The sequence below is a fragment of the Mus musculus genome, chromosome 4 (genome assembly GCF_000001635.26).
Source record: "Mus musculus strain C57BL/6J chromosome 4, GRCm38.p6 C57BL/6J".
In the NCBI taxonomy this organism is placed as follows: Eukaryota; Metazoa; Chordata; class Mammalia; order Rodentia; family Muridae; genus Mus; species Mus musculus.
In genome coordinates, this window is record NC_000070.6 from 142,006,975 (window position 1) to 142,030,081 (window position 23,107).

The 23,107-nt window shown below is 48.4% G+C and overlaps 1 protein-coding gene and 1 long non-coding RNA gene across 18 annotated transcripts in view; one reads left to right on the forward strand and one right to left on the reverse strand.

Annotated features, from left to right (window-relative positions):
* Nucleotides 1-8,153, reverse strand: part of Fhad1 (forkhead-associated (FHA) phosphopeptide binding domain 1) — a 124,698-nt gene extending 116,545 nt beyond the window's left edge. For 6 of the 17 annotated variants that reach the window (XR_003954977.1, XM_017320272.1, XM_017320269.1 and 3 more), the window contains exons 1-3: nucleotides 7,975-8,152; nucleotides 4,571-4,677; nucleotides 3,000-3,113 (exon numbers count right to left, since the gene is read on the reverse strand). Coding sequence is in view for 16 of the 17 variants with exons in the window: in XM_017320272.1 (XP_017175761.1) it covers nucleotides 3,000-3,113; nucleotides 4,571-4,663 (207 nt within the window). In the remaining variant the exon portion in view is untranslated. Of the gene's footprint in view, nucleotides 1-2,999; nucleotides 3,114-4,570; nucleotides 4,678-7,974 lie in introns of those variants that run through there. The other 11 variants (XM_017320274.2, XM_030253621.1, XM_030253618.1 and 8 more) reach the window with 5 other exon arrangements.
* Nucleotides 8,154-10,923: 2,770 nt separating this feature from the next.
* On the forward strand, nucleotides 10,924-22,021 carry 4930455G09Rik (RIKEN cDNA 4930455G09 gene). The gene is made up of 2 exons (NR_131014.1): nucleotides 10,924-11,156; nucleotides 21,626-22,021. It is a non-coding gene; the product is annotated as an RIKEN cDNA 4930455G09 gene (long non-coding RNA).
* Nucleotides 22,022-23,107: the final 1,086 nt, after the last annotated feature.

Consider the following 23,107-nt stretch of genomic DNA (forward strand, 5'->3'; position numbering starts at 1 on the left):
GACAGGCAGAGACAGAGACACACACACACACACACAGAGAAAGAGAGACAGAGAGAAAGAGCGACAGCCAGTAGACCTCTCCGATGTTAAGTTGTACAATCCGCTTCAGGAGGGTCCAGCACTGAGCTGAGCTGGGTTAAGTCGGGAGAGGAAGTTCTGAGTCAGCACTGCAGCCAGAGTGGCCCTTTAGAAATTCCATACTTTCCCTTGCTGAGAGTCCCTCCGTTTCTTTCTCCCCTTGCTCTTCCAGGTTAGACCAGAACCCTAATGGGCGCATGAGAAGTGCCACCTGCCTCTCAGCCACCTTCCCAGTTTTATTTATGAGCCTACTGCTTTTCTTTCAGTGCTTTGGGCTCACTCACCATGCGTCCTAGCACCCCAGGGCCTTTGCACATGGAATTCCCTCGCTCCCGTGGGTAGTGAATATTCCTTGACCTTTTCTGGCCTTTCCTTTAGAGCCGTGATGCTGCCACATGCTGCCATGCGACCTTTAGACCCTGTCATGCGACCATTAACTAGCACCTGTCATGTGACCATTAGCACCTGTCATGTCAGGTAAATATCTGTGAAGTGGATCTGTGAGGATAAAACCTTTTTCACTGAGCCTCACACCCCACTGGCCTATAAAAACCTCGTGTGCTTATTTGCTAAGTGTAGCTCCAGTGCGATTTCAAAGCTGTTGTGTTTTTTGTTTGTGTTTTCTTTTTTCCCCTCCCTCTCTTTCCTTTGGTTTCTGAACTTTATTCAGTAGCATGACTTCTACAATTTTTACTTGTGTGTGCGTGCACAAGTGTGTGCGTGCACGTGAGTGTGCGTGCACGTGCGTGCGTGTGTGTGTGTGTGTGTGTGTGTGTGTGTGTGTTAGGGAAGTACCATTGGACGCCAGAAAAAGTTGGAACTGGAGCTACAGGTGTTTGTGAGTCTCATGTGGGTGCTGGGAACTGAACCTGGGTCCTTTGGGAAATCAGCCAGGGCCTTTAAACTCTAAGCTGTCTCTCCAGCTGCTTCTTCCCCCTTCCTTCCCTTCTCCTCCTCCTTTCCTCCTCCTCCTCCTCCTCCTCCTCCTCCTCCGTAGTGTATTCGGGTCTGTGTGGTTCTGCGCACATGCGTACTTGCTAGGTGTTGGATCCCCTGGAACTGGAGTTACAGGGGGTTGTAAACTTGTGGGTGTTTGGGTTTTCTATTAGCAGCCTGCTCTCTTAACTGTTGCGCTGTCTCTCCACCCTGGTGCCTTCCATTTGAGTGAGGCCAAGGACACTCTATGGCCCATTATTTTTATGTCAAATGCCACTCAGTTTCTGCCTGGGTAATAACTCGTCTCATTAGCTGCCTTTCCCAAGCAGCCTCCGGGCTCCACAGGTGCCCCCTCCTACCCCTGAGAATTTCTCTCGGCCTCATTTTACGAGATCATCGTAATGATCACGGTGTAATTTACTCAGCACTGTGTGCCAGGCGCCTGGTAGCCTTTCCTCACTCGGTCAACACAAGAACCCAGAAAGGTACACAGCTTACAGATGGGAACACACGCTTACCGCCACACAGCCAGGAAACGGCTCAAAGAGGTTTAGGCCCAGATCTCTGTTCTCAAAGCCTGTGCCTTCTCAAACCTTTATGACTTTCTAGTCTTAGAGTTGGTTCAAAAAGAAAGATCCCTGGGGCCCAGCAGGTAAAAGGGCTTGTGATGTCAGGCTGGGCAGATGAGTCCAATTTCTGCCACCCGTGTGAAGGTGGAAGGAGGGACCCCACTCCACCAACTCCACAAAACTCCCTCTGATTTCCACGTTTCTCCCCCCCCCCCCCCCCCCGTTTTTGAGACCGGGTTTCTCTGTGTATCTCTGACTGTCCTGGAACTTCCTCTGTAGACCAGGTTGGCCTCCAACTCAAAGACCTACCTGAGTTTGCCTTGCAAGTGCTAGCTAGGATTAACGGCGGCGTGCACCACCGTGCCTGGCTTAAAGTCTCTCAATATGCTAAGAAGAAATACTGCTTCTTTCTCTTGGTTTTCCCACTGTGGGTACTGAATGGGTTTTCTGTGCTCTTGCATGGGGATGGTCATGTAGGAGGCCATGCAAAAGGGGGTGTGACAGCTGATTTTGATGGTCAACTTGACTCGATGGGGAAAGCTAGCCCTGGGCCTTAATGAAGCACACCACTGGAGAGTATGGGATGGTGGTTTGCATGGAAGTGCTAAGACTCCAATTCAATGATTGGCTTTGTAGTAAGATGGGATGACTAGGGTAGTGGTGGGAAGTGGGGGGGGGTGTAGGGGTGAGACCTAAAAGGAGGAAGCAGGTCACTGGGTCATGTCCTTGAGTTTTATCTGCCCTGGTGTCTTATACATTCCTGCTATTTCCTATCTGTCATGAGGTCTGCAGGTCCTCTGCCACACATTCCTGCCACCATGACGCTCTGACCCCACACAGGGGCCAAGTTCCAATGGAGTGAACCCTCCTGCATACCATGCACTCAGACAAGGTTCTCTGTTGTTTCTGTTGGCTGTTTGGTCCTGGCCGTGAGAAAAGTAACACAGGAGATGTGGTGAGCTGTTGTTAAATTGGAATGAATGTGTTCTAAGATTAGGCGAACTTTGCAGAAATGCTAACCAGCCTGCTATGTAATGGCAGGATGCTGGATGCCCTCTCTCTGGAATTAGAAATGAGACAAATAAGGAGATTTATAGGTTTATACTGCCTCTGTCACTCTCAGTACTTAAAACCACACAGCTGCGGATGGCATTCGCAGCTGGTGAGGCGAGGGAGGCCATCTCCTACGCCGCTGGTGGAGAAGAAAGCCGCACAGCGGCGTTGGACAAGTTTGGTGGTTTCCCTGGGTACCATGCAGACATTTCCATGTGACATGTGACGCTACCATCACATACCCAGGCTTTCATGCCTACTCAGAAGCTGTGTCCAGCACGCAGCACCGTGCTGAGTAGATGCTTGGTAAACTCGGCACCGTCTAGAATCATCTTGGAAGAGGGACCTCAATTGAGAAAATACCTCCGCATCAGATCTGCATGTGCACAAGCCTGGGGGCGGGGCATGCTCTTGATTAATGATTGACGTGGAGGGCCCGGGCCACTGTGGATGGTGCTGACCCCGCACAAGGTGGTCCTGGAAGTGTTTAAGAAAGCAAACTGAGCAAGCCAGCAAGCAGTAAATGGGTGTCCCCTATGACGTCTGCTTCAGGTTCTGCCTCCAGGTTCCTGCCCTGCTTGAGTTCCTGCCCTGACATCCTTCAGTGATGGACTAGGCTGCAGAAGTGTGAGCCAAGTAAACCCATTGCTCCTCGAGGTGCTTTTGGTCTTAGTGTTTGTCAGAGCAATTGACAGCAAGCTAAAATGAGCAGCTATTTATTTTACTATGCTGACCCCAAACTAGAGATAATCACCGTTTCCAGTATATGACCGGCTAAGCAAACGGCACCATGTCTGTACCGTGGTCTGCTACTCAGCAATAAAAAGAAACAAGCTAGCAACCTAAGTGCATCTCTAGGCCTGAGGGAAAGGGAAACCAACTCAAATCAAACCCTGAATCACACACCGTATGATTTAATTAAAGTAACTTTCCTCAAACAACAGAATTATCGACGTGGAGAAGACAGTACTGGTTTCAGGGCTTAGGGGTGGTTGTGGGAGGGGCCACTGTAACTAGGAAGTGGTGTCTAGATCTCCGGTGGTGAGCTGTTTGGCATCTTGGCTTCTGCAAATGAATCTGCACCCATGATAAAATCATGGGTACCTACCCTCCACAGGCAACCCCTGCTACACACATACATACGGCCCGTGCTCTGGACTGCTTTGATGCTGTTATACATACATCACACTAGCATAACCACCCAGGAAACAGTGTGAGGGGCACACTCCGTCTCCCTTTTCAAAAAAAAAAAAAAAAAAAGCTTATTAAAGGCTTGTGGCGCAAGGTTTCAGGGAAGCTAGCTCCTCTGCTGTGGGAGGCCCCATCCCACGTCTCTCTAAAATATTTTAGCCTGCTTGAATATTTAAAGAGCTTCTGAGTCTCTGTTTTCATTATTCATCTCTTTCTTCCACTTCCTCAGCTGTCAGTGAATTGAGGCTTTGGACCACCAAACCACAGCTCGTCAGAAAATGAAGTTCAATTACGAGAGACTACGGCTAAGCCCAAGGCTTCACCTTGGAGCTTCCTGGGCTCCAGGGGCCCCTTAGAGCCAAGCTATGGAAAGGGAAGGCCTTGGAGGGGTGTTGGAAAAAGAGACCCTTCCCTGGGCACATGGTAAAGAAGAACACTTCAATGTACTTGCCCCGCGCACCCCTTCTAAGCTCCCCCAGAACGCTGCTTCTGGACAGGGGGGCAATTTGGGACCTGTAAGGACATGAGTTTGTTAACTAACAGAAGGCCCATCACCTTCCGATACCAAATGCCAGCTCCCCTCTGCCATCGGGAAGATTCCTGCATGGATCTTGGCTGTCCAAGGACAGAGTTGGCTGCTTGCTACCTGTGGCAGTTGGGCTTAGGGAGACTCAAGTCTACCTCACATGGAGGAGAGCTGGGGGGGCGGGGTGCATGGGACAGGCGTACGCCGTGTACCTCACCTGTAAGACGAGGTCTGAATCTGCATGCTTGCCGATTGTGGTGCTTTTATTCAGGACAAAAAAGCCATCAGCGCTCTTCAAATACGCTTTCATTCTTTCTGATTTCCCTACAGGAGGGTCCAGAAAGGGTTTGGTTAGAGAAACACATTCTAAGCCTGAGTGGATGAATTGGGGTCTCCTGATGTCATGGAGTCCTGAGGGAGAGGGAGACAGGGAGTGTCCAGGTGATGGACTAGCTCTGTCTTTTGAAGGTCATCTTTCCTAATAGTGATCACTAACAGAGAAGCATTGAAATATGATAATCAAATTCAAGGCATTTTTCTCTCTCTCTCTCTCTCTGTAAATACACAAGGTAGTTTAATGGTGGAGCTCCGGGTCGAAAAGTATCTCATGCAGGAGACAGTGGATTCGACCATGAGGCTTGAAAGCTATGGGTTTTTTATAGAAAAGGGTCTGGGGCTGGGGGAGGAATTGGCGCGGTTTCACATGACTGGTCCATTTAAACATCAGCAGAATGTACTCTTTTTTTTTTAAAAAATAAATTTATTTATTTATCTTATGTGAACATATATGTGCTTGAGGGTATGTATGTGCACCAGGTATATGCAGGGGCATGCAGAGGTCAGAAGAGGGCATCAGATCCCCTGGCATTGAAGTTACAAGCGGCTGTGACCTGCCATGCCACCTGGGTGCGCAGGTCTGAACCTGGGCCCTCTGCAAGAGCAGTAAGAACCTCTAACTAACCCGAGTCACCTCTCCAGAACCTCTAACTAACCCGAGTCACCTCTCCAGAACCTCTAACTAACCCGAGTCACCTCTCCAGAACCTCTAACTAACCCGAGTCACCTCTCCAGATTCCCGATGTTTTTTCTTAACTAGAGAAACAAAACAGAGCTCCAAATATCCCAACCACAACCCAAATGTCACAGACAGCGGCTGCCCCCTCCCTCGGCCTTCTTCTCCGTGACACCCACTGCTCGTGACACCCACTGCTCGTTTTTGCTTGGTTATGACCCAGCGCTTACTAGTTCAGACACTGCGGGTGAGTTACTCTCTCCCAGGTTGCCTGGCAACAACAGACTCCATCAGCTATTACTGATGCTAAGTTGGGCCTCTTACACTCCAGGTCAGAGACCCACAGGCTCCCAGTGAGTTCAAAGCACCAGGAGTCAGCCAATGGAAAAAGCAGGCTTCAACTGATTCTTGCTTTGTAAGTTGCTGCACTTCTCCATATACTGAAATTAGGAAAGGATGCTTTCGATTTTTATTTTAAAACTGTGTGTGTGTGTGTGTGTTACTGAGATATCTGTACACCTCAGTAAGCATATGGAGATCATAGGACAACTTGCAGGCATCTGTTTCCTCCTTCCGCTGTGGGTGGGTGATGGGGATCAAAACTCAAACACACCTCCCCAGGCTCCTTTGGCAAGTACGTTTACCTGCTGAGCCATCTCCCTGGTCCAAGGACTGACTTCTAAAGGCAAAGTACGAAGATGAAGGATTCTATGTGATCAGGACTCTGCACAGATTCCCTCCATCATCTTATGAGGAAAATGTCGAATATACGGAGATCTTTAAAGTGGACAGAGAGCCAGATGTGGTGGTGCGTGCCTGTGACCTGGCCCTGGGGAGGCTGAGACAGGAGGATTGTGAGTTTGAGGGTAGGTGAGGGTACAAAGAAAGAAACAAAAGCGAAGAGAGCCAGAAATATGGCTCAGAGGCTAAAAGCACTGTCTTCTCAGGTTTGTAAAGGGCTCAGGTTTGATTCTCAGCATCCACATGGTGGCTCACGGTCATCCATCACCCAGGTTCCCAGGGATCTAATCCCCTCTTCTGACCTTTGTGGCACTGAGTGTGAACAGTGCTGCCATGCCCCCACCCCCACCCCAGACACATCAAAAGAAAGAAAAGGAAGGGGTAGAGGTGTAATTCCTCTGAGCTCACTACCTGGAGAGTTTGCTAATATTTTTGTCATCATTCTTGGGTTTGGGGGTTTTAGACAAGTTCTCAAGGTAGCCCAGGCTGTCCTCAAACTCACTCTATAGCTGAGTATAAATGAACTCATTTTCCAGTCTCCTTCCCGGTGCTATGATTATGGGTGTGTACCACTGTGACCAGAATGCCGTGTTTTCTGTCCCTCCCACTCATCCATCCCTACTTCTCTCTTATAACACACACCAAATAAGTTCTGCACAGGTAAAAAAAAAAATCAACACTTCAGTGACATCCGACATTCCTAAAACATTGATGATAATGTATCTTTCTGTTTTAATAATAACCGAGCTGCATCCAGGCGCCCGGGAGACATCTCAACGCCAGGTCTAAGAACAAGTCCTCATTTTTGTTTCTTCCGAGAAACTTCTGGAAAGCAGAGTTACAGAGGCTGGAGATAGAAACGAAACCCCCTCTAGCTGTGACAAGGACACTCAGGGTCTCTACTCTCCATCACCACCCTGTACTGAGCCTCATCGGGGACAGGCATTCAGGGATGACCCTGAACGTCTCACTCTTCTGCCTTGACCTCCTGGGAACTGTGTTCCCAGCACACCCACCTGCATGACGGACCCCAGAGCTGATGCAGGACAGACAAGGCATGGGGAGGGTCTAGGAGTCTCTGCCTTTATTCCCTCCCTTATCAGCTTCTCGCTTTAGGGTGAAATCTTGGGGCCCTCTGCCATCCTGACAGTTTGGGCCACTACTTCATCTCCTAAGCCAGGAGCTTCTTCGACAGGCAGATGGAAGTCCTCTGTAAATACTGAAAGGCCAAAATGATACCTGGAAGGCAGCTCAGCTCTGGCTGGGGAGGACACTACCTTTCATTCCCTCCCTCTCTGGGATCAATCCTAGACGGAGCTTTGGAAGCTCAGCCTATTTCTCTCACTGCCTTGGTTAGGTGGTGTTTCTCCACCTTTGTCTAGTCCTGTACAGTCCCCCATCTGCCTGAAAGTACTGTATTCATTTGAGGGTGTTAAACTGTGTTGGTTCTCTCTTGATACTGTGATATGAGCCAAACAGCTTCCGTCAACCATGGATTAGAGATGGGTTAGAGGCAGACTTTGGAAGATATATTCTGATGAGGGCTACTTAGTGTGGGAGCCAGCTGTACATTTTCTTTTGAGTTATAGCTGGGCATGTGAGGTCTGGTAAGGGATCTCTCTGCCCGCTGGTGGATGACCCCCTAAGGGAAAGAGTCCCCTTCTAATTCCAGCGGCACCAGGGGGCGATCCTGGGGCCTAAGGGATGTGGGATGCGTCTGGCGACAGGGTGTGACTGCACTTAAGGTGGAATGGTTGGTGTCTGAACAGTGCCCTGTAACAGGAGCCTGTATTGGAGAACTCCGGGCAGGGACACGCCTCCTATCTTCGCCACTGCTTTCTGCCAGTCATCCCTGGAACCGCACTCACCTGGCAGGAGGAGGAAGCTGGGGCTCTGTTCTCCTCCGAGAGCCCTGCGGACTAGGAGCTGCTTGCCAGACCCAGGAAGAGGCGGCCCGCCGCGCTCTGCCGAGTCTCCAGCTTGGCCCGCGCCCCGCGCGACTGCCCGGCCTGTGTACGTGCGTCGCCATGACAACGTGGCGGGCGAGGTCAGCAGGTGAGGGGCGTGGCCTTGCGGGGGCGTGGCCGCATGCAGCGTTCTCTCTCCTCTTTCTCTCTCTCTCTCCCTCTCCCTCTTTCTCTCCCGCCCGTGTGTGTGTGTGTGTGTGTGTGTGTGTGTGTGTGTGTGTGTGTGTGTGTGTTTGTGTGTGCGCGCGCGCGGGTAGGAGTCGGGTATGACTGTATTTCAGGCAACCCGAGGACGCCTCATTTCCTAGAGGAAGAAACGAGGCTCAGGAGCCCCACAAGCTTTTATAACAGTGTGATCAAGACGTTGTGGAGAGGGTGTGGTGACAGGTGGGTTGGGAGGTTGGAGAATCTTGGAGGTCAGCACCCAGTCTTACCCACTTCCTCTAGGGTGAGGATGGTGTTGGGTGTAAAGTGAACTAGCCAGACAGAACCGGGATTCTTTCTCTGTGCTAGGGACCAACAGTTTCCAACTTCACAGCCCCTCCCTTCCATCATTGTCTCTCCAAGCATTGCCAGGGGCCCTATACACATCAGACTGTGACTCCAAACCTGACTTGCCTGCCCAGTGGGCACAGGGCAAGGATGTTCTGGGAAGACGCACCTCTATTCGCATCTGTATGCAGACATCACCAGTAAAGATCTGTTCATACTACAGGACTCAGCGAAACCTGGGACCACTGCCCAGGGTCGACTTTCTGCATCCTACGTGGCTGCCAGCCATCTCCAGTGAAGGAATGCTAAGCTGTCAGCTCAACTGACTTTCAGATTATATGGAGCATTATAACAGCGTTTCCAGGGCAGAGGAATAAGGCTTTTTCCTTAAACAGTGGGAGGGTATCAAAAATACCGCCTTAGAAGAAAATATCCAAGGCTCCGGTGTCTATAACCAACTTGTTTGATTGAGTTCTGAGTGGCTTGGAGGCAGGGGATGGGGACCCACAGACACACTTAAGGGAGTGACTGCAGCAGCGGGGTACTGGAAATGTCGGTGACATTCGTAATTTCTGAGAAATCGCTGTCCTTTTGATTGAGAATGAAGCTTGGAGACAGAGCAGGGCCGGGGGTGTGGTGGGGGGCAGGATCTGTGACTGCTGACTGTGACAAAGGTGTGACACAGTTATGTGTTTAGGAGGAGTCAAAATTTGCATTTCTGCATTTTGATCTTTCCTGGGCTAGAGAACATGACCCCCTTTCTCAATGCTTGGCAGCAGCCGTGGGCTACAGCTGTCTGTCACACCCTCACTGAGGAAAATATCGTATTCTGCATAATGGGCTCTATTGCCTGGTGTTCCACAGGTTAAGTGTACCCACAAGGCATTTCTGCTTACACTATCCCCCCCTCTAGTGTGCAGGTGTTCCTTCCTGTGGATGTCTGTGCCGACTTGCATGTATGTCTGTATGCATGTGAAAGCCAGAAGACAACCTTGACTGCCATTCTTCAGGAGACAAACCCCCCCCTTTTTTTTTGAGACAGGGTCTCTCATTGTTCTGGAATTCACCATAAAACTGAGACAACTGGTCAGTGAGGCCAGGGGCCCCTGTCTGTCTACACCTCTCCAGCGATGGGATTACAAGCTCATGTCCCCGAGTTTACAAGCTGAGGTCACAAGCTCATGGTCCTATGCTAGCTCAGCACTTTGCTGTCCTATCTCCTGAGTTGGACATTTTCAATTTATTTCAAGCATATTGAATCATAACCTGTTTGTAAAGCAGGGAATATCGATAGATGAGTGATAGGGGAAGGGTCAATTCTTAGGCACCATAACTGACAGCTGTCAAAAGAAGGATATCTGCTTGCTACCTGCTACCCCGCCCTCTGGGCAGAGACACCGTCTAGGGAGAAGGGGCCATCTCAGGTCTGCACCCCTCCTCCAAGCTGGGGAGCCCTCAGCGCCCTGTTCTTCCCACTGCATTCAGAGTCTGACTTCTCGCCTGCAACTTCAGCCTCCACAAAATCTCATTGCTCCCAGCCACCTCTCCTGGCTATCCTTGTCCCCTCCTTGGAGACCTCTGGATGGTCCCCCTTCAGTCCCTGCATTCCAGCAGGAGGTGAATCCCGGCTTCAGCTCCAGCCAGGAGAGCTGTAAGGCTTCATGGCTTGGATCAAAGGAAGTGACAGGTTGTGTAAGCTGATCTAGAACCTCCCTCCCAGGCCTGCGATGAAGTCAGTCTCCTGATGAAGTCAGTCTCCTTGATGCTCCCAGAGCCTTGTTGAGTCAATCATCGATATTACCCATCGCATTTCAGCTCCAATAGGCAACAGATCCTAAATGGGACCCCAGACCGGGACCACCATGGGGACCCACAGACTGTGTGGAACCGGATGGTAACAAAGGTCTTTCTGTTCCCCCAATGTCGCAGGTTCTCTGGGCAACGTCTGGAGCGTGCTACATTCATTATCTTTTCTTTTATAAGTGAGTGAGTCAGATTTGAGGGAAATGAGAAGGTGGGAGCCACTGGGATGGGGAGAAGAGTGGTGCCCCAAGCAGGGGTGTACAGTAGTGGGGAGCCCAAGCTTTTTGTTGTTTGGAATAAGTTATGCTGTTTTAAGCAGTTTATTTATTTGCGGGGGTGGGGGAAGGGATGCTTGCCACAGTGCATGGGTGTGGGGTCAGAGGCAGTTCAAGGGAGTCAAATCTCTCCTCTCACTGTGTAGGAACCCGGGGTTGATCTCAGGCCATCAGGCGTGGCCTCGGGCACCTTCATCAGCTGAGCTATCTCAGTCGGAGCCTGGAGCCTTTGTGGGCTTCTTCGCAGCTGACTGATGACGTCAGCTTTAGCCGCTCTGCCACTCACAGAAGCTATGGGCCCCAAGGGAAGGAGGCGTGGGGACTGTGTGCCCAGGGAGATTAGGAAGTGAGAACAGATAACTCGCCCACTTGTGACCGATGAGTGAGCGACGCCCAGTCCACTCGGGCACACAGTGGCTCTCTGAGGAACGTTTCATGGAGGTGCCCTTGTCTCCGTACAGAAGATTCTAGAAGGCTTTGGGTGTGTGTCTGTCAGTGGCAGAGCCGCTTCAGGTGAGAAAGCTTGTTCCAGGCAGCAGCTTGAGGTGACCTCACCCTTTGTCACCCCTCACCTCCTGGAGGATTTATGGCATTGCAAGGATGCTCTCCCGGTGCCTTTGTCATCTCAGAGGTGCAGATGTGGGGCGTGAGGTGACTGTTTTGTGTCATTCCTGGCTCTAACTTTTCCCTTCCTTCCCGAACAGGTTGGTTGGGGCCTCGCTGGTCATTTTTTTTCTCCTCAGGTTTCCTCTGAATCACTCCATTTGGACTGATGGCATCCGGTCTCCTCCCCACGCCCAGCAAAGACTCTCTTTCTCTCTGAGAACAATCGCTCTTTTCTCTCCAAGCCCTGGTCCACCCTCATCTTTTACCCTGTCTTCTCATCTCTCCTGGGAACCGAGTATTGTTCAGAAACTTAAGCCTCAGAGATAGTCCTTTCTAACCCAGGTCTGAATTTGGACCAGTCAAGAGCTGAGAGACAGGAATGATCCCCGGTCACTGGGTTCCAGAAGCACTCATTGCCCTGTGGGACTTGGAACTGGAGTAGAGAAGGGGGGCTGCGGCCTTGTTCTTAAATGACTCCCAACACTCATGTTGAAGGCTTCATCTCCAGTTCATGGTGTTATTGAGACGTGGTGGGAATTTCGGGAGGAGCATGCCCTTAAAGGGAGTCTCTCTTCCTCCCTCTCTCTTTTCTTCCTCCTCTCCTTCCTTCTCCACACCCCTTCCTTCCTCTCCCTCCCAGCCATCACAAGCTGTGCAAACTGACTTTGACACATACTTCATGCCTGATGTTCTGCGGCTTCACAAGGCCAAAACATGGGGCCTGAAACATGTCGGCTGGAACCAGTAAAACCAGGACCACAAACAAACCTTTCTGGTTTGGTAAGCTGGTAGTCTAGGTTGTTTTCTAACATCGAGGAAAAGATGGGGCACACAGGCGAGACAGCCTTCTGCCTCTAGGGTCTGATGGGTCAGAAGAGGAGAATTCCACCTGAGTCTTGAAGAACTTACAGGATTGCGGGATGCAGAGAGGGAGAGAATTTGGGAAGGTGGAGGAAAAAGCTGAGGAGACAGAGGGTGGGAGACAGGCTGGGTGCGGCAGGATGCAGGAGGCAGGTACTGGGACTCAAAGATGGCCCCTGGTCAGCTCAAGTCTGATGGTTTTCATATTATAACAAAAACTTCTTGCAGCATGACAGAACCCAACAACAGCATGAACTGGGTCAGCATGAGAACAGACTCACTGGTCACCATAAACAGATGTCATGAGGTCTTGCCGCTCTTTAGCTCTCAGCAATTGTTCTGACCCCAGATGGAATCTCGGGAGGGTGGTTACCACAGGGCAGTCATAGCTCCAGCCCTTGCATCCTCTCAGCTTTGAATCCCAGAGGGAACCGTGAAGTTCCCCTGCCACCCCAGGCGCCCTACTGAGAGGATCCACCTGAAGATCTCGCTGCTTCTCAGTGTCTCTGATTGGCTCACATGCCATCCCTACAGCTAGAGATGGAGTCTCAACTGCCACAAAGAGACCGAGAGACTGGCCTGAGACTGGTAAGGACAGGAGGACCTGAGTTCGAATTCCCCACGCCTGTGTAAAGTCTGAGTGTAGTGAAGGAGGCAGCCTCTAAGGAAGAATTGTAACTTTGTGGCATTTACACAAAGGCCAATGTGGGCCAACTATTTTTATTTACTTTGAAAATCTGGATTTATAGATTTTTTAATTTGTCTTTGTGTGTCAGGGCACAGGCCAGAGAATATTCAGGTGTTCTGTCCCATCTCTTTCTGCCTTTGTTTGTTTGTTTGTTTGTTTGTTTGTTTGTTTTTGATATGGGGCAGGGGGGGTCTTTCTCTTTGAGTCTGGAGTTCCCAGAAGGCTAAACCGGAGGCTAGTGAGTTCCAGCTACCCCACTGCCTACACCCCACTCCTGAGCACTGTAATTATAGGTGCGCCTAGCCACACTGGACTTTTTTGTTTTTTTATTTTAACATGATCACTGGGGACCGAAACTCAGGCCCCCCATGCCCGGACAGCACGTGCTCTTACCCACTGAGCATCTCCCCAGTCCTGGATGCATAGACTTCCCCTCCCTTGGAGAACCAGATCATCTGTTAGACTTTCTTCCTGTCTACCGAGCAATAGTTTGCTCCAGCCTCGGCAAGACCGCTCTCTGCACACACTCAGTGCAATGCACATATTAGCATTTCTTTGGGTTCTGCAGGGGCTTGTGTTTTTTACTTCTCAATTACCTGGATTGCACAGAGTGACCTGTTTCTCTCCACAGAAGGGAAATGTTCAAAGTACACGTGTCCCATGGAGTTCTCCGTCAGGACCCACAAGCCCCTGAGGTCAAATGCCTGGGGGGGGGACCCACAAGCCCCTGGGGTCAAATGCCTGGGGACCCACAAACCCCTGGGATCAAATGCCTAGGGTGGGGGACGCACAAACCCCTGGGGGCAAATCTCTGGCCTCATTTTTTGTTTGGTTGGTTTTTGTTTTTTCTTCCCTATTTTATTGAGAGAATGGGGATTGAGCTCAGGACGTACAGAGCAAGTCTCTCCCACGCTTCACCATCATTATCACGTGACTATTAGTGCTGTTTTCCCTACAGGGTCCTTGGGTTCTGCTTCCAGAAGATGGAAAACTTATTTAAAGCCCTCCTCATCCCCAGTGGGTAGAGCTCTGTGATGAATATTGGTATAATATGGGCATTTATCTTACATTTTAATTAATTAACTTTGTGTTGTGTGTATATGCATGTGTGATCAGTATAATGTATGTGTGTATGCATATGTAGGATGTACGCATGTATGTATACTGTTGTTTGTATATCTGTGTATAGTGTATATGTACATAATTTATGTACGAGTAGGTGTGCATATGTGTGAATGTGTGTGTGGTATGTGTTGTATATGAGAGTGTATGCAGTGTATGTATATGTGTGTGAGCGGCTGTATATAGTTTGTATGTGGTGTGACCATGTAGTATGTTTGTACACATCTGCCTTTGGGACTGTTTGCCTTACAAGGAATTCGGTTTTTATTGCAAAACCTTTGCGGCTTAATGAAAGCAGAGAAAGAGTTCAGCCCTGCTGTGCCCGTTGCTCGTCTTCTACATTTTCCCAGCATGCCCTTTTTATTATTTTTTTATTTTTCTAAGGTAATTTAAAGCCAGCTAGGCCACTTCTCACTGTCACTTCCTCACCAAGAGAATCTCTCTATTTTTCCACTCCGTTCCCTTGTGAAATTGTCACATTTAATCAAGCTAACGAGGATCCGGGAGCGCCTGACTTTTGGCTTAGGCTAGTTCCGGTTCTCTACTTCCGGTTCTCTAAGCCATCCTCTTCCTGTTAGAATCATGCGCGCCAGATCCTCCTGCTTCTGCCTCCTTCCGCAAATCCTACCAGCCTGAGCCACCAGAACCAGCAGTACCACGCTCTCAAAGCTAAATTTGGTTCTGGTATATCAGAAACCTCTTTATTCTACAACAGTATTCTCACCCCCACTTTTTTTTTTTTTTTTTTTTTTTTTTGAGGAGGAGGAGGACCTCACTATGTAGCCCAGGCTGGCCTCAAAACTCCTAATGCTCCTTTCTATGCGTCCCGACGGCTGAGGTTGTAGACTGCTCCCACACCACCCATTTGCTAGAGAGTCTGGGTCTTGATCCTTGTGGTTGGAATGAGAAACTTAGCCCCACAGGCTCATGTATCTTAACTCTGGGTCACCCATTTGACGAAAGCTTAGGAAGTGGAGCCTTGCTGGAGGAAGTACGTCACGGGGCGGGGCTTTGGGGTTGTAGACCTGGTCTGGTTTACTGATCTCTCTCTCTCCTCATGTTATGTCAACAACACACATCCCCTCAGCCTTTCCTCTGCCCCTTACACATTCTCTCAGGGCTTCCTCCGCTTGCCTCATGTAGCCCAGGCTAGCTTCAAACTCACCAGGTAGCCAAGGATAACCTTGAATTTCTGGTTCTCCTGTGTCTGCCTCCTGAGTGTGGAGAATTACAGACATCCACTACCTTGTCTAGTTGATGAGCTGCTAGGACAGAACCCAGGCTTCATGTGTGCTAGGGAGGCACTGTATGCACCGAACTACCCTGTAACTCTAGTTAGTCTACTTAAAACATTCTTTTTCACATCTATTTATTGTGTGTTGGGGTAGGGTGGGCAGAGAATAGCGTGCAGAGGTGTGTGTGGAGGTCAGAGGTCAATTTGTAGGTGTTACTTCTTCCCTGCTCCTACCAGGGATTGAACTCGGGTTTAGTAGGCTTGGCAGCAAGCACCATTACCTGCTGAGCCATCTTGCCAACCCAGTTATTCTATTGTTAATGAGGCCAAAGTTGGTAAGTGGGATCAGTGATGACAGACTGATGTAGCTATGCTAAAGTCCTCATCAACTCGTTTGTTTGTTTGTTTGTTTGTTTTAATAACCTTATCTTCATTTTTAAATTGTGGTAAAATAACACACAGTGTAACATTTCCTGCTTTCTGTGTTTTAAGAATTTATTTTGGACTGGAGAGATGACTCAGCAGTTAAGAGTGCTGAACCCGTTGTTCTTCCAGAGGTCCTGAGTTCAATTCCCAGCAACCACACGGTGGCTTACAACCATCTATAATGAGTTATATGCCCTATTCTGGCATGCAGGTGTACATGCAGATAGAGCACTCATATACATTAAATACATACATACATACATACATACATACATACATCTTTAAAAAAAAGATTTTGTGCCGGGCAGTGGTGGTGCACACCTTTAATCCAGCACTTGGGAGGCAGAAACAGATGGATTTCTGAATTCGAGGCCAGCCTGGTCTACAGAGTGAGTTCCAGGACAGCCAGGGCTACACAGAGTAACCCTGTCTCAAAAAAACCATTAAAAAAATAAAGAAATGATTTTGATAACTTTTAATCACTTGTGTGCATATGCATATGCATGCATGCTTTCATACATATATGTATGTGCACAAGTGAGTGTGTGTGGGTGGGTGGGGGGTACGTACAGATGAGTGCAGGTTCCCATGGAGACAAGAGGGTATTGGATGCCATGGAGCTGAAGTCACAGGCAGGTTGGGAGTCACCCGGCATGGGTGCTGAGAACTGAACTTGGGTCCTTCGGAAGAGCAGTCAGTGTCCTTAACCACTGAGCCATCTCTCCAGCCTCTGCTTTACCCACAGAAGCATTCATTTACAAGCATTAAGTGTCCTTGTGTGCTGTGGGGAAGCCTTGTAGCACCGAAGCCACACCCCTTACATTCTTCCCGTTCTCCCCAGGCTCAGCACAGGCTTTCACTTTCTGCTTCTGGGGATTTGGCTCCTGCTTGTTCCTCATGTAAATATGAGTCTCTGTGCCTGTCTTTAAAACTTACTTATTTGTGTGGGGTATGTCAGGAGCATATGTGTGTGCTGAGTGCACATAAGTGTACAAGAGGCCAGACTAGGGCATTGGGTGTCTTCTATTGCTTGCTACCTTGAGATGGTGTCTCTCACTGAACAGGACACTGTTTTAGTTAGGGTGTCTGGCCAGTGAGCTCTGGTGATTAGCTGTCCCCACTACCCCAGTGCTGTGGTTACAGGTATGTGAAGCATGCCTGGCTTTTTACATGGGTGATGAGGGTTTGAACTCAGGCCTTCATGCTTACCGATCAAGCCCCAGCTGAGCACAGACAAGCAAGCCGGCAAGCGTGCATTTGCCTCTCTCTGGCTTGATTGTGGGTGTGAAGTGCCTATTTGCACAGCAAGCATCACTGAGCCATCTATCTCCCAGCCCTTTTTGTCTGAGTTCACTTGGCATAAAAGTCCTCAAGGTCACCGTGACATAGAAAGCCTCAAAATTTCTGCTTGTTTTAAGGAAGGTAACACTCCATGGCACCTTTGCCTATTCATTATTTGCACCATCCATCTTCTGTAACGGCGATTCCTTTGATGAGTGTTAACTAGAGCTTTTCTATAAAGAGTTTTCTTCCACTGTTTATCACAAAATACAATTTGTAACACAACTCAGAATTACCTGGTAGCAGTCTTAATGAGGGATTGTGTATATTGGGTTAGCCTGTAGGCAAGCTCATGGTGGTGTCTTATTAAGTTAACTGATATGGAAAGACACCACCCACCGTGGGCAGCACCATTCCCTAGTCATGGGACCTGAGTTATATGAGGGTAAAGAGGTTGAGTTGAGCACAAGTAAGCTCAGCATATACACTTTCACCTCTATTTTGTCCTGATTGTGGGTGTGACATACTATCTGTTTGAATATCTGTTCCTCAATGACTTCCCGAGACAATAGACAGTAACTTCGAATTGTAAGCTGAAATAAACCTGTTCTCCGTAAGTGGCTTTCTTTTCAAGGTATTTTTATCACAGTCACAAAAATAAAACAGGAACAACCATGTAGCTGTGCTTCACCCTTGGAAGCCATGATGAGGTCTTCTGCTCATGGGGTGCCTCTTGTAGGGTTCCATGGGGACCCTGTGGGGGATGTTTCCTGTGCCCTTTGTCTTCCCAGATGGAATCCACTGAGTATTTATCCATAACTGCTGATATTTGCATAGTGTGGTGTGCTCTGTCAGCCTAGATCTTTATCTGTGTTCTACTTTCCTGCACTAGGAAGTTGGGCAAGGTGAACTCTAGAACCTCTCTACTCCAGGCCCTGCCCTCAACATCGCCTTTACACTTGGCTCACTCCTTTGATTTTCTGTCTGGTGACCCAGAGTCATTTGCAAAATTGCATTGTATAAACATGGAAATTACCACTTGGTTAGAGTCGTTCTCCCCACCCCCTACTTTTTCCATGTGATTTTCTTTTTTCTTTCTTTTTTTTTTTTTTTTTTTTTCTTTTTTAGTTTTTCGAGACAGGGTTTCTCTGTATAGCCCTGGCTGTCCTGGAACTCACTTTGTAGACCAGGCTGGGCTCGAACTCAGAAATCCGCCTGCCTCTGCCTCCCGAGTGCTGGGATTAAAGGCATGCGCCACCATGCCCAGCTTCCATGTGATTTTCAATCTGGGGATATTTTCCTCAATCCAGGTGACACTGGACAGTGTCTGCAAACATATTTGACTGGCACATGAATTAGTCATATTTCCGCTGCTGTGATACAATGCCTGAGACTATCAACTTCAATGAAAAAAGTTGACTTAGGCTCATCCAGAGGTGTTGGTTCATGACTGTTGATCAGGTTGCTTTGGAGCGTGGAGTAACATGGGTCATCATGTGGGATCATGGGTCATCGTGTGGGATCATGGGTCATTGTGTGGGATCATGGGTCATCGTGTGGGATCATGGGTCATCATGTGGGATCATGGGTCATCGTGTGGGATCATGGGTCATCATGTGGGATCATGGGTCATCGTGTGGGATCATGGGTCATTGTGTGGGATCATGGGTCATCGTGTGGGATCATGGGTCATTGTGTGGGATCATGGGTCATCGTGTGGGATCATGGGTCATCATGTGGGATCATGGGTCATCGTGTGGGATCATGTGGCAGGGGATGGCTGCTCATATCAGGTGACAGAGAGAGAGGAGAGAGGGTCAGAGTCTTGAAAGCACAACCCCTTTATTAAAATTTTTTCCTTGCTGTGGCAAAAATACCTGATACAGACCACTGAAGGAAGGAAGGAAGGAAGGAAGGAAGGAAGGAAGGAAGGAAGGAAGGGAGGGTTCATTCTGGCTCATATTTTGAGGGTGCAGTCAGTCCATTGTGCTGGGGACAACTGGCAGCAGGAATGGGAGGGAGCTGGCTGGTCACATGGCATCCGTGATCAGGAAGCAGAGAGAGATCAGTGCTGGTGCTCCGCTGACTTTTTCTTTCTTAGTCAATCGTATCCCAGCCTAGGGGATGGCGCCACCCACATTCAGTGTGGATCTTCCCACCTTGATTAGCTTACTCTGACTTGCTTATAAACATGCCCCTAGATGGTTTTAGATTCTGTCTAGTTGGCAATAGATATAACCATCACAGTGGATATAACTTCAAAGGACCTACTGCTAGTGACCTACTTCTGCTAGCCAGGTCCCTGTTTCAAAGGCTCCACAGCCTTCAGATGGTAACATAGCCGAAGACCCAGTATTTGAAACGAAAACCTATGGGAGATGTTTTAGATTCAAACCATGATACCCTAGTGACCTGAAGTCCTTCAGCTAGACCCCAACTTTTTATAGGATCCACCATCTTTCAGTGGTACCACGGGCTGCTGGCCAAGCCTTTTCATAAGCCTTTGGGGACAACTCTGATCCAAATAATAACAGCCCACTTGGGAGGTGCTCTTGGCATCTCATGAGTAGACATTGAGGTTGCTGCTGGCAGTCCTTTTGTCAGCGTCACCCAACCCCGACTGTGATGAGATCGATGTGAGACAAGCTATGGAGATGCGATTGTATTGGTTCAGGTCAATGTGTACTCAATGAAAGGATGTGTGAAAAATGTGCTCATCTGTGGCTGGGCTTGGGGGTGACTCAATGGGAAGATCACTCTCCCGTCATGCACCAAACCATGGACTGGATCCCCTGCATAGCATAAACTGGTAAGGTGGCATTCTTTTTCTTTCTTTTCTTCTTCTTCTTTTTTTTTTTGTTTGTTTCTGCTCTCTCTGGCCCCACTCACTCCAGCCCAAAGATTGATTGATTGATTGATTGATTTTAAAGATGTTTTTATTTATTATATGTAAATACACTTTAGCTGTCTTCAGACACACCAGAAGAAGGCATCTGATCTCATTACAAATGGTTGTGAGCCACCATGTTGTTGCTAGGATTTGAACTCAGGACCTCCAGAAGAGCAGTCAGTGCTCTTAACAACTGAGCCATCTCTCCAGCCCGTAAGGTGGCATTTTTATGTCTATAACCTCAACAGTCATGAGGTAGAAGCAGGTAGATCAGAAGTTCAAGGTCACCCTAAGCTACCTAGCAAGTAGGTTCAAGGCCAGCCTGGGATATATGAGACCCTATCTCAGAGGGAAAAAATGTGCATATCTAAGTATTCCAGTCTCCAGAAAATAGACCCGTGGGACAGCCTGCCTTCGGCATATTTATGGAAAGCAGCCATTGACATGCCTCCACAGCTTCTACTTTGGTCTTATTTCTGGCCCTAACTTAGCCTCTTGAGACCTTTCTATTATTGGATTAAGGAAAAGATTAATGGACAATTTTTATTGCTTTCAGCAAATGGAAACATTTTAAGTCAGAATTTTTTTTTTTAAACTTGGAAAGGGAACATTAAAATCAAGTCTTAAAATTTGTGGTTCCAGTTGTGGCTTGCTTTGTGGCATTTTGATTGGTGAGATGAATTAACCTAGCATCATCTTTTTAAAAATTATCTATTATTGTGTGTGTGCATTATGCCCATGGGTAAGGGAACATGCCACAGCTTGCACAGAGAGGTCAGAGGTCAGAGGAGAACCTCTGTGGATGCTGGGTGCGCTGTCAACTTGCCATATGCTTGATTCATCAAATAGGAAGAAACTTGAAATTGACAAAATACCTCCATAAGATCAGGCAGTAGACAAGACCATAGGGCATTTTCTTAATTAGTGATAGATCGTTATGGGTAGTGCCATCCCTAGGCTGGTGGCCCTGGGTTCTAAAACAGGCTGAGCAAGCCATGGGGAGCAAACCAGTAAGCAGTACCCCTCCATGACCTCTGCATCAGTTTGCTCTGTGTGAGTGTCTGTCCTGACTTGCTTCAGTCATGGGCTATGATGTGGAAGTGTAAGCCAAATCAACCCTTTCCTCCCCAACTTGGCTCTTAGTCACAGTGTTTCATCACAGCAATAGAAACCCTAACTAAGACACTAGGAATTGAACTCCGGTCACCTTTACAATCTGAGCCATCTCCCCAACACTGTATTACTGTTAAACCAATTTTTTAAGTACATTTATTCATTTGTTTAATGTACCCACACGTGTGTGTGATGCTTGCTACAGCCCATGTGTGGAGGTCAGAGGACAATGTGTAAGAGTCAGGGATGGAACTCAGTTCATCTGGCTTGGGCTACAATTACCTTTACCTGCTGGGCCATCTTGTCTACCTCAGCATTACCTTTAAAGTCACTAAAGCAGTTGTCTTCCTTCTGTGGCCTCTCCTGTAAGACCCGTCTTTCTCGGCTGCCTTTATGCAGACTCTGACACAAAACTGAATTTACTCTCCACAAAGGCTTGCATGGCGTGCTTGTACCTAAAACAAACAGAAACCCCAAACTAACAACAACAAAATAACTTGTGGTCTAGTCCTTGGGATTCGATTTTTTTAAACAAACAAGAAATTTATCAGGAACAAGAGATTTCAGCTCTCGATCTCTATCATTTAATTTTTGAAGGAAGCAGAAAATTCGATGTCATGGCTACATTTAAGTACTAGCTTACATCAAATCCCCCCTCGTTCCCATGCAAACACTAGCCACACGGCTTATTGGATTTTCCTCAATAAGTAAGTTTTAGGTCTCTGCAGTGGCCTCACAGATGCTCTGCATTTTCCTCACAGACGCTGGTGACTGTTTTGGGCTGGGCACTGTCGTCGAAGGTATGTTCAGCTATGACAGCCCAAGGACAGCTACTGAGGACATTTGCCTGCTTTTGAAGCTGCACACCGTTTCTGAATTCTCCGCAGCGCTGAGGCTTATCTCCGGGCGCCACACCGTCTTATCTGAAGTTTTCTTCCTTTCGTCTTCCTGAGAAGATTTATAACCCAGAAAAGCCACGCCATGATTTCTGCTTCCAAAATTGTATTCTGGTTGTTTTATTTTGCTCCCTGTCCTCCGTTGGCTTCGAGGATGCTGTTGAGCAATCTACAAATTCCCAGAGTGTCTGTGACTTTGTAGGCACCGTTGGCCGTTATCTTTGCTGTGTCTTTTATAGAATGTTCATAAATTCCAGGTTATCACAGCTTTGTAAAGTTCTGTTACAGGCAAGCTAGGGACAGATGCAGATAGGAGAGAGGGACCAGAGGTATAGTCCTGTAATGTCACAGAGAATTATACTTTCAGTCTAGAATGGGGAATAGGAAAAAAGGCTTTATAAGTTACCTTTTTTTTTTTTTTTTTTGAGACAGGGTTTCTCTGTGTAGCCCTGGCTATCTGAAACTTACCTTGTAGACCAGGCTGGCCTTGAACTCAGAAATCCACCTGCCTCTGCCTCCCAAGTGCTGGGATTAAAGGCGTGTGCCTTTTAAGACACACTTTTTTTTAAGACTTAAGTGGCACGTTCAGGCTGATTGCTAAGGATGAGAGTTTATGATTTTGCTTGTGTTGTGCATAGGCACAGTCATGCCATGGTGTGTATGTGGAGAACCAGAGGGCAACCTACAGGAATGGACTCCTTATTCCAGTGTGAACAGACAAAATGGTGGGTGATGGGACCTCGGAGATTAGGGTCTCCCGGGCACCGTCATGAGGGCCAAGGTGAGGGAGGGAAGCAGGGGAGGATGCTCTGGAGAGAGAATGAAGCTGACTGCAGAAGGAAGCTGCTGCTGGTGGTCCTCAGTTCTTGTCCCAGGGGGAGCCGGAAGTTCCATAAAAGATTCTGTGGCCTCCCACAATGTGCCTGACAATCTGAGTTTAATCCCTGTGGCACAGCATGGAAGGAGAGGACTGACTCTCACAAGTTATCCTTTTACTTCCACAGGTTCACCATGACACAGGCACGCGCGCACACACACGCACTCGCACACACAGACACACACGCATGGACTCTGCTTCTCTAGGTCCTAGTTTTTGAGATGGGGGGGGGGGCTCTCACATAGCTCAGGCTATCCCTGAACTCACAGATGATGGGGTGACCATGAATTCCTGATCCTCCTGCCCCTAACTCCGGAGTGCTGGGATTACTACCATCCTGGTTTATGGGGTTCTGAAGTCGGAACTCAGGGCTTCCTGCACGTGAGGGAAGCCTTCTACCAACTGCGCCACATCCCTAGTTCAGACTCTCATACTGACTTGTACCTCAAAATGTCAGCCCATCTTCACTT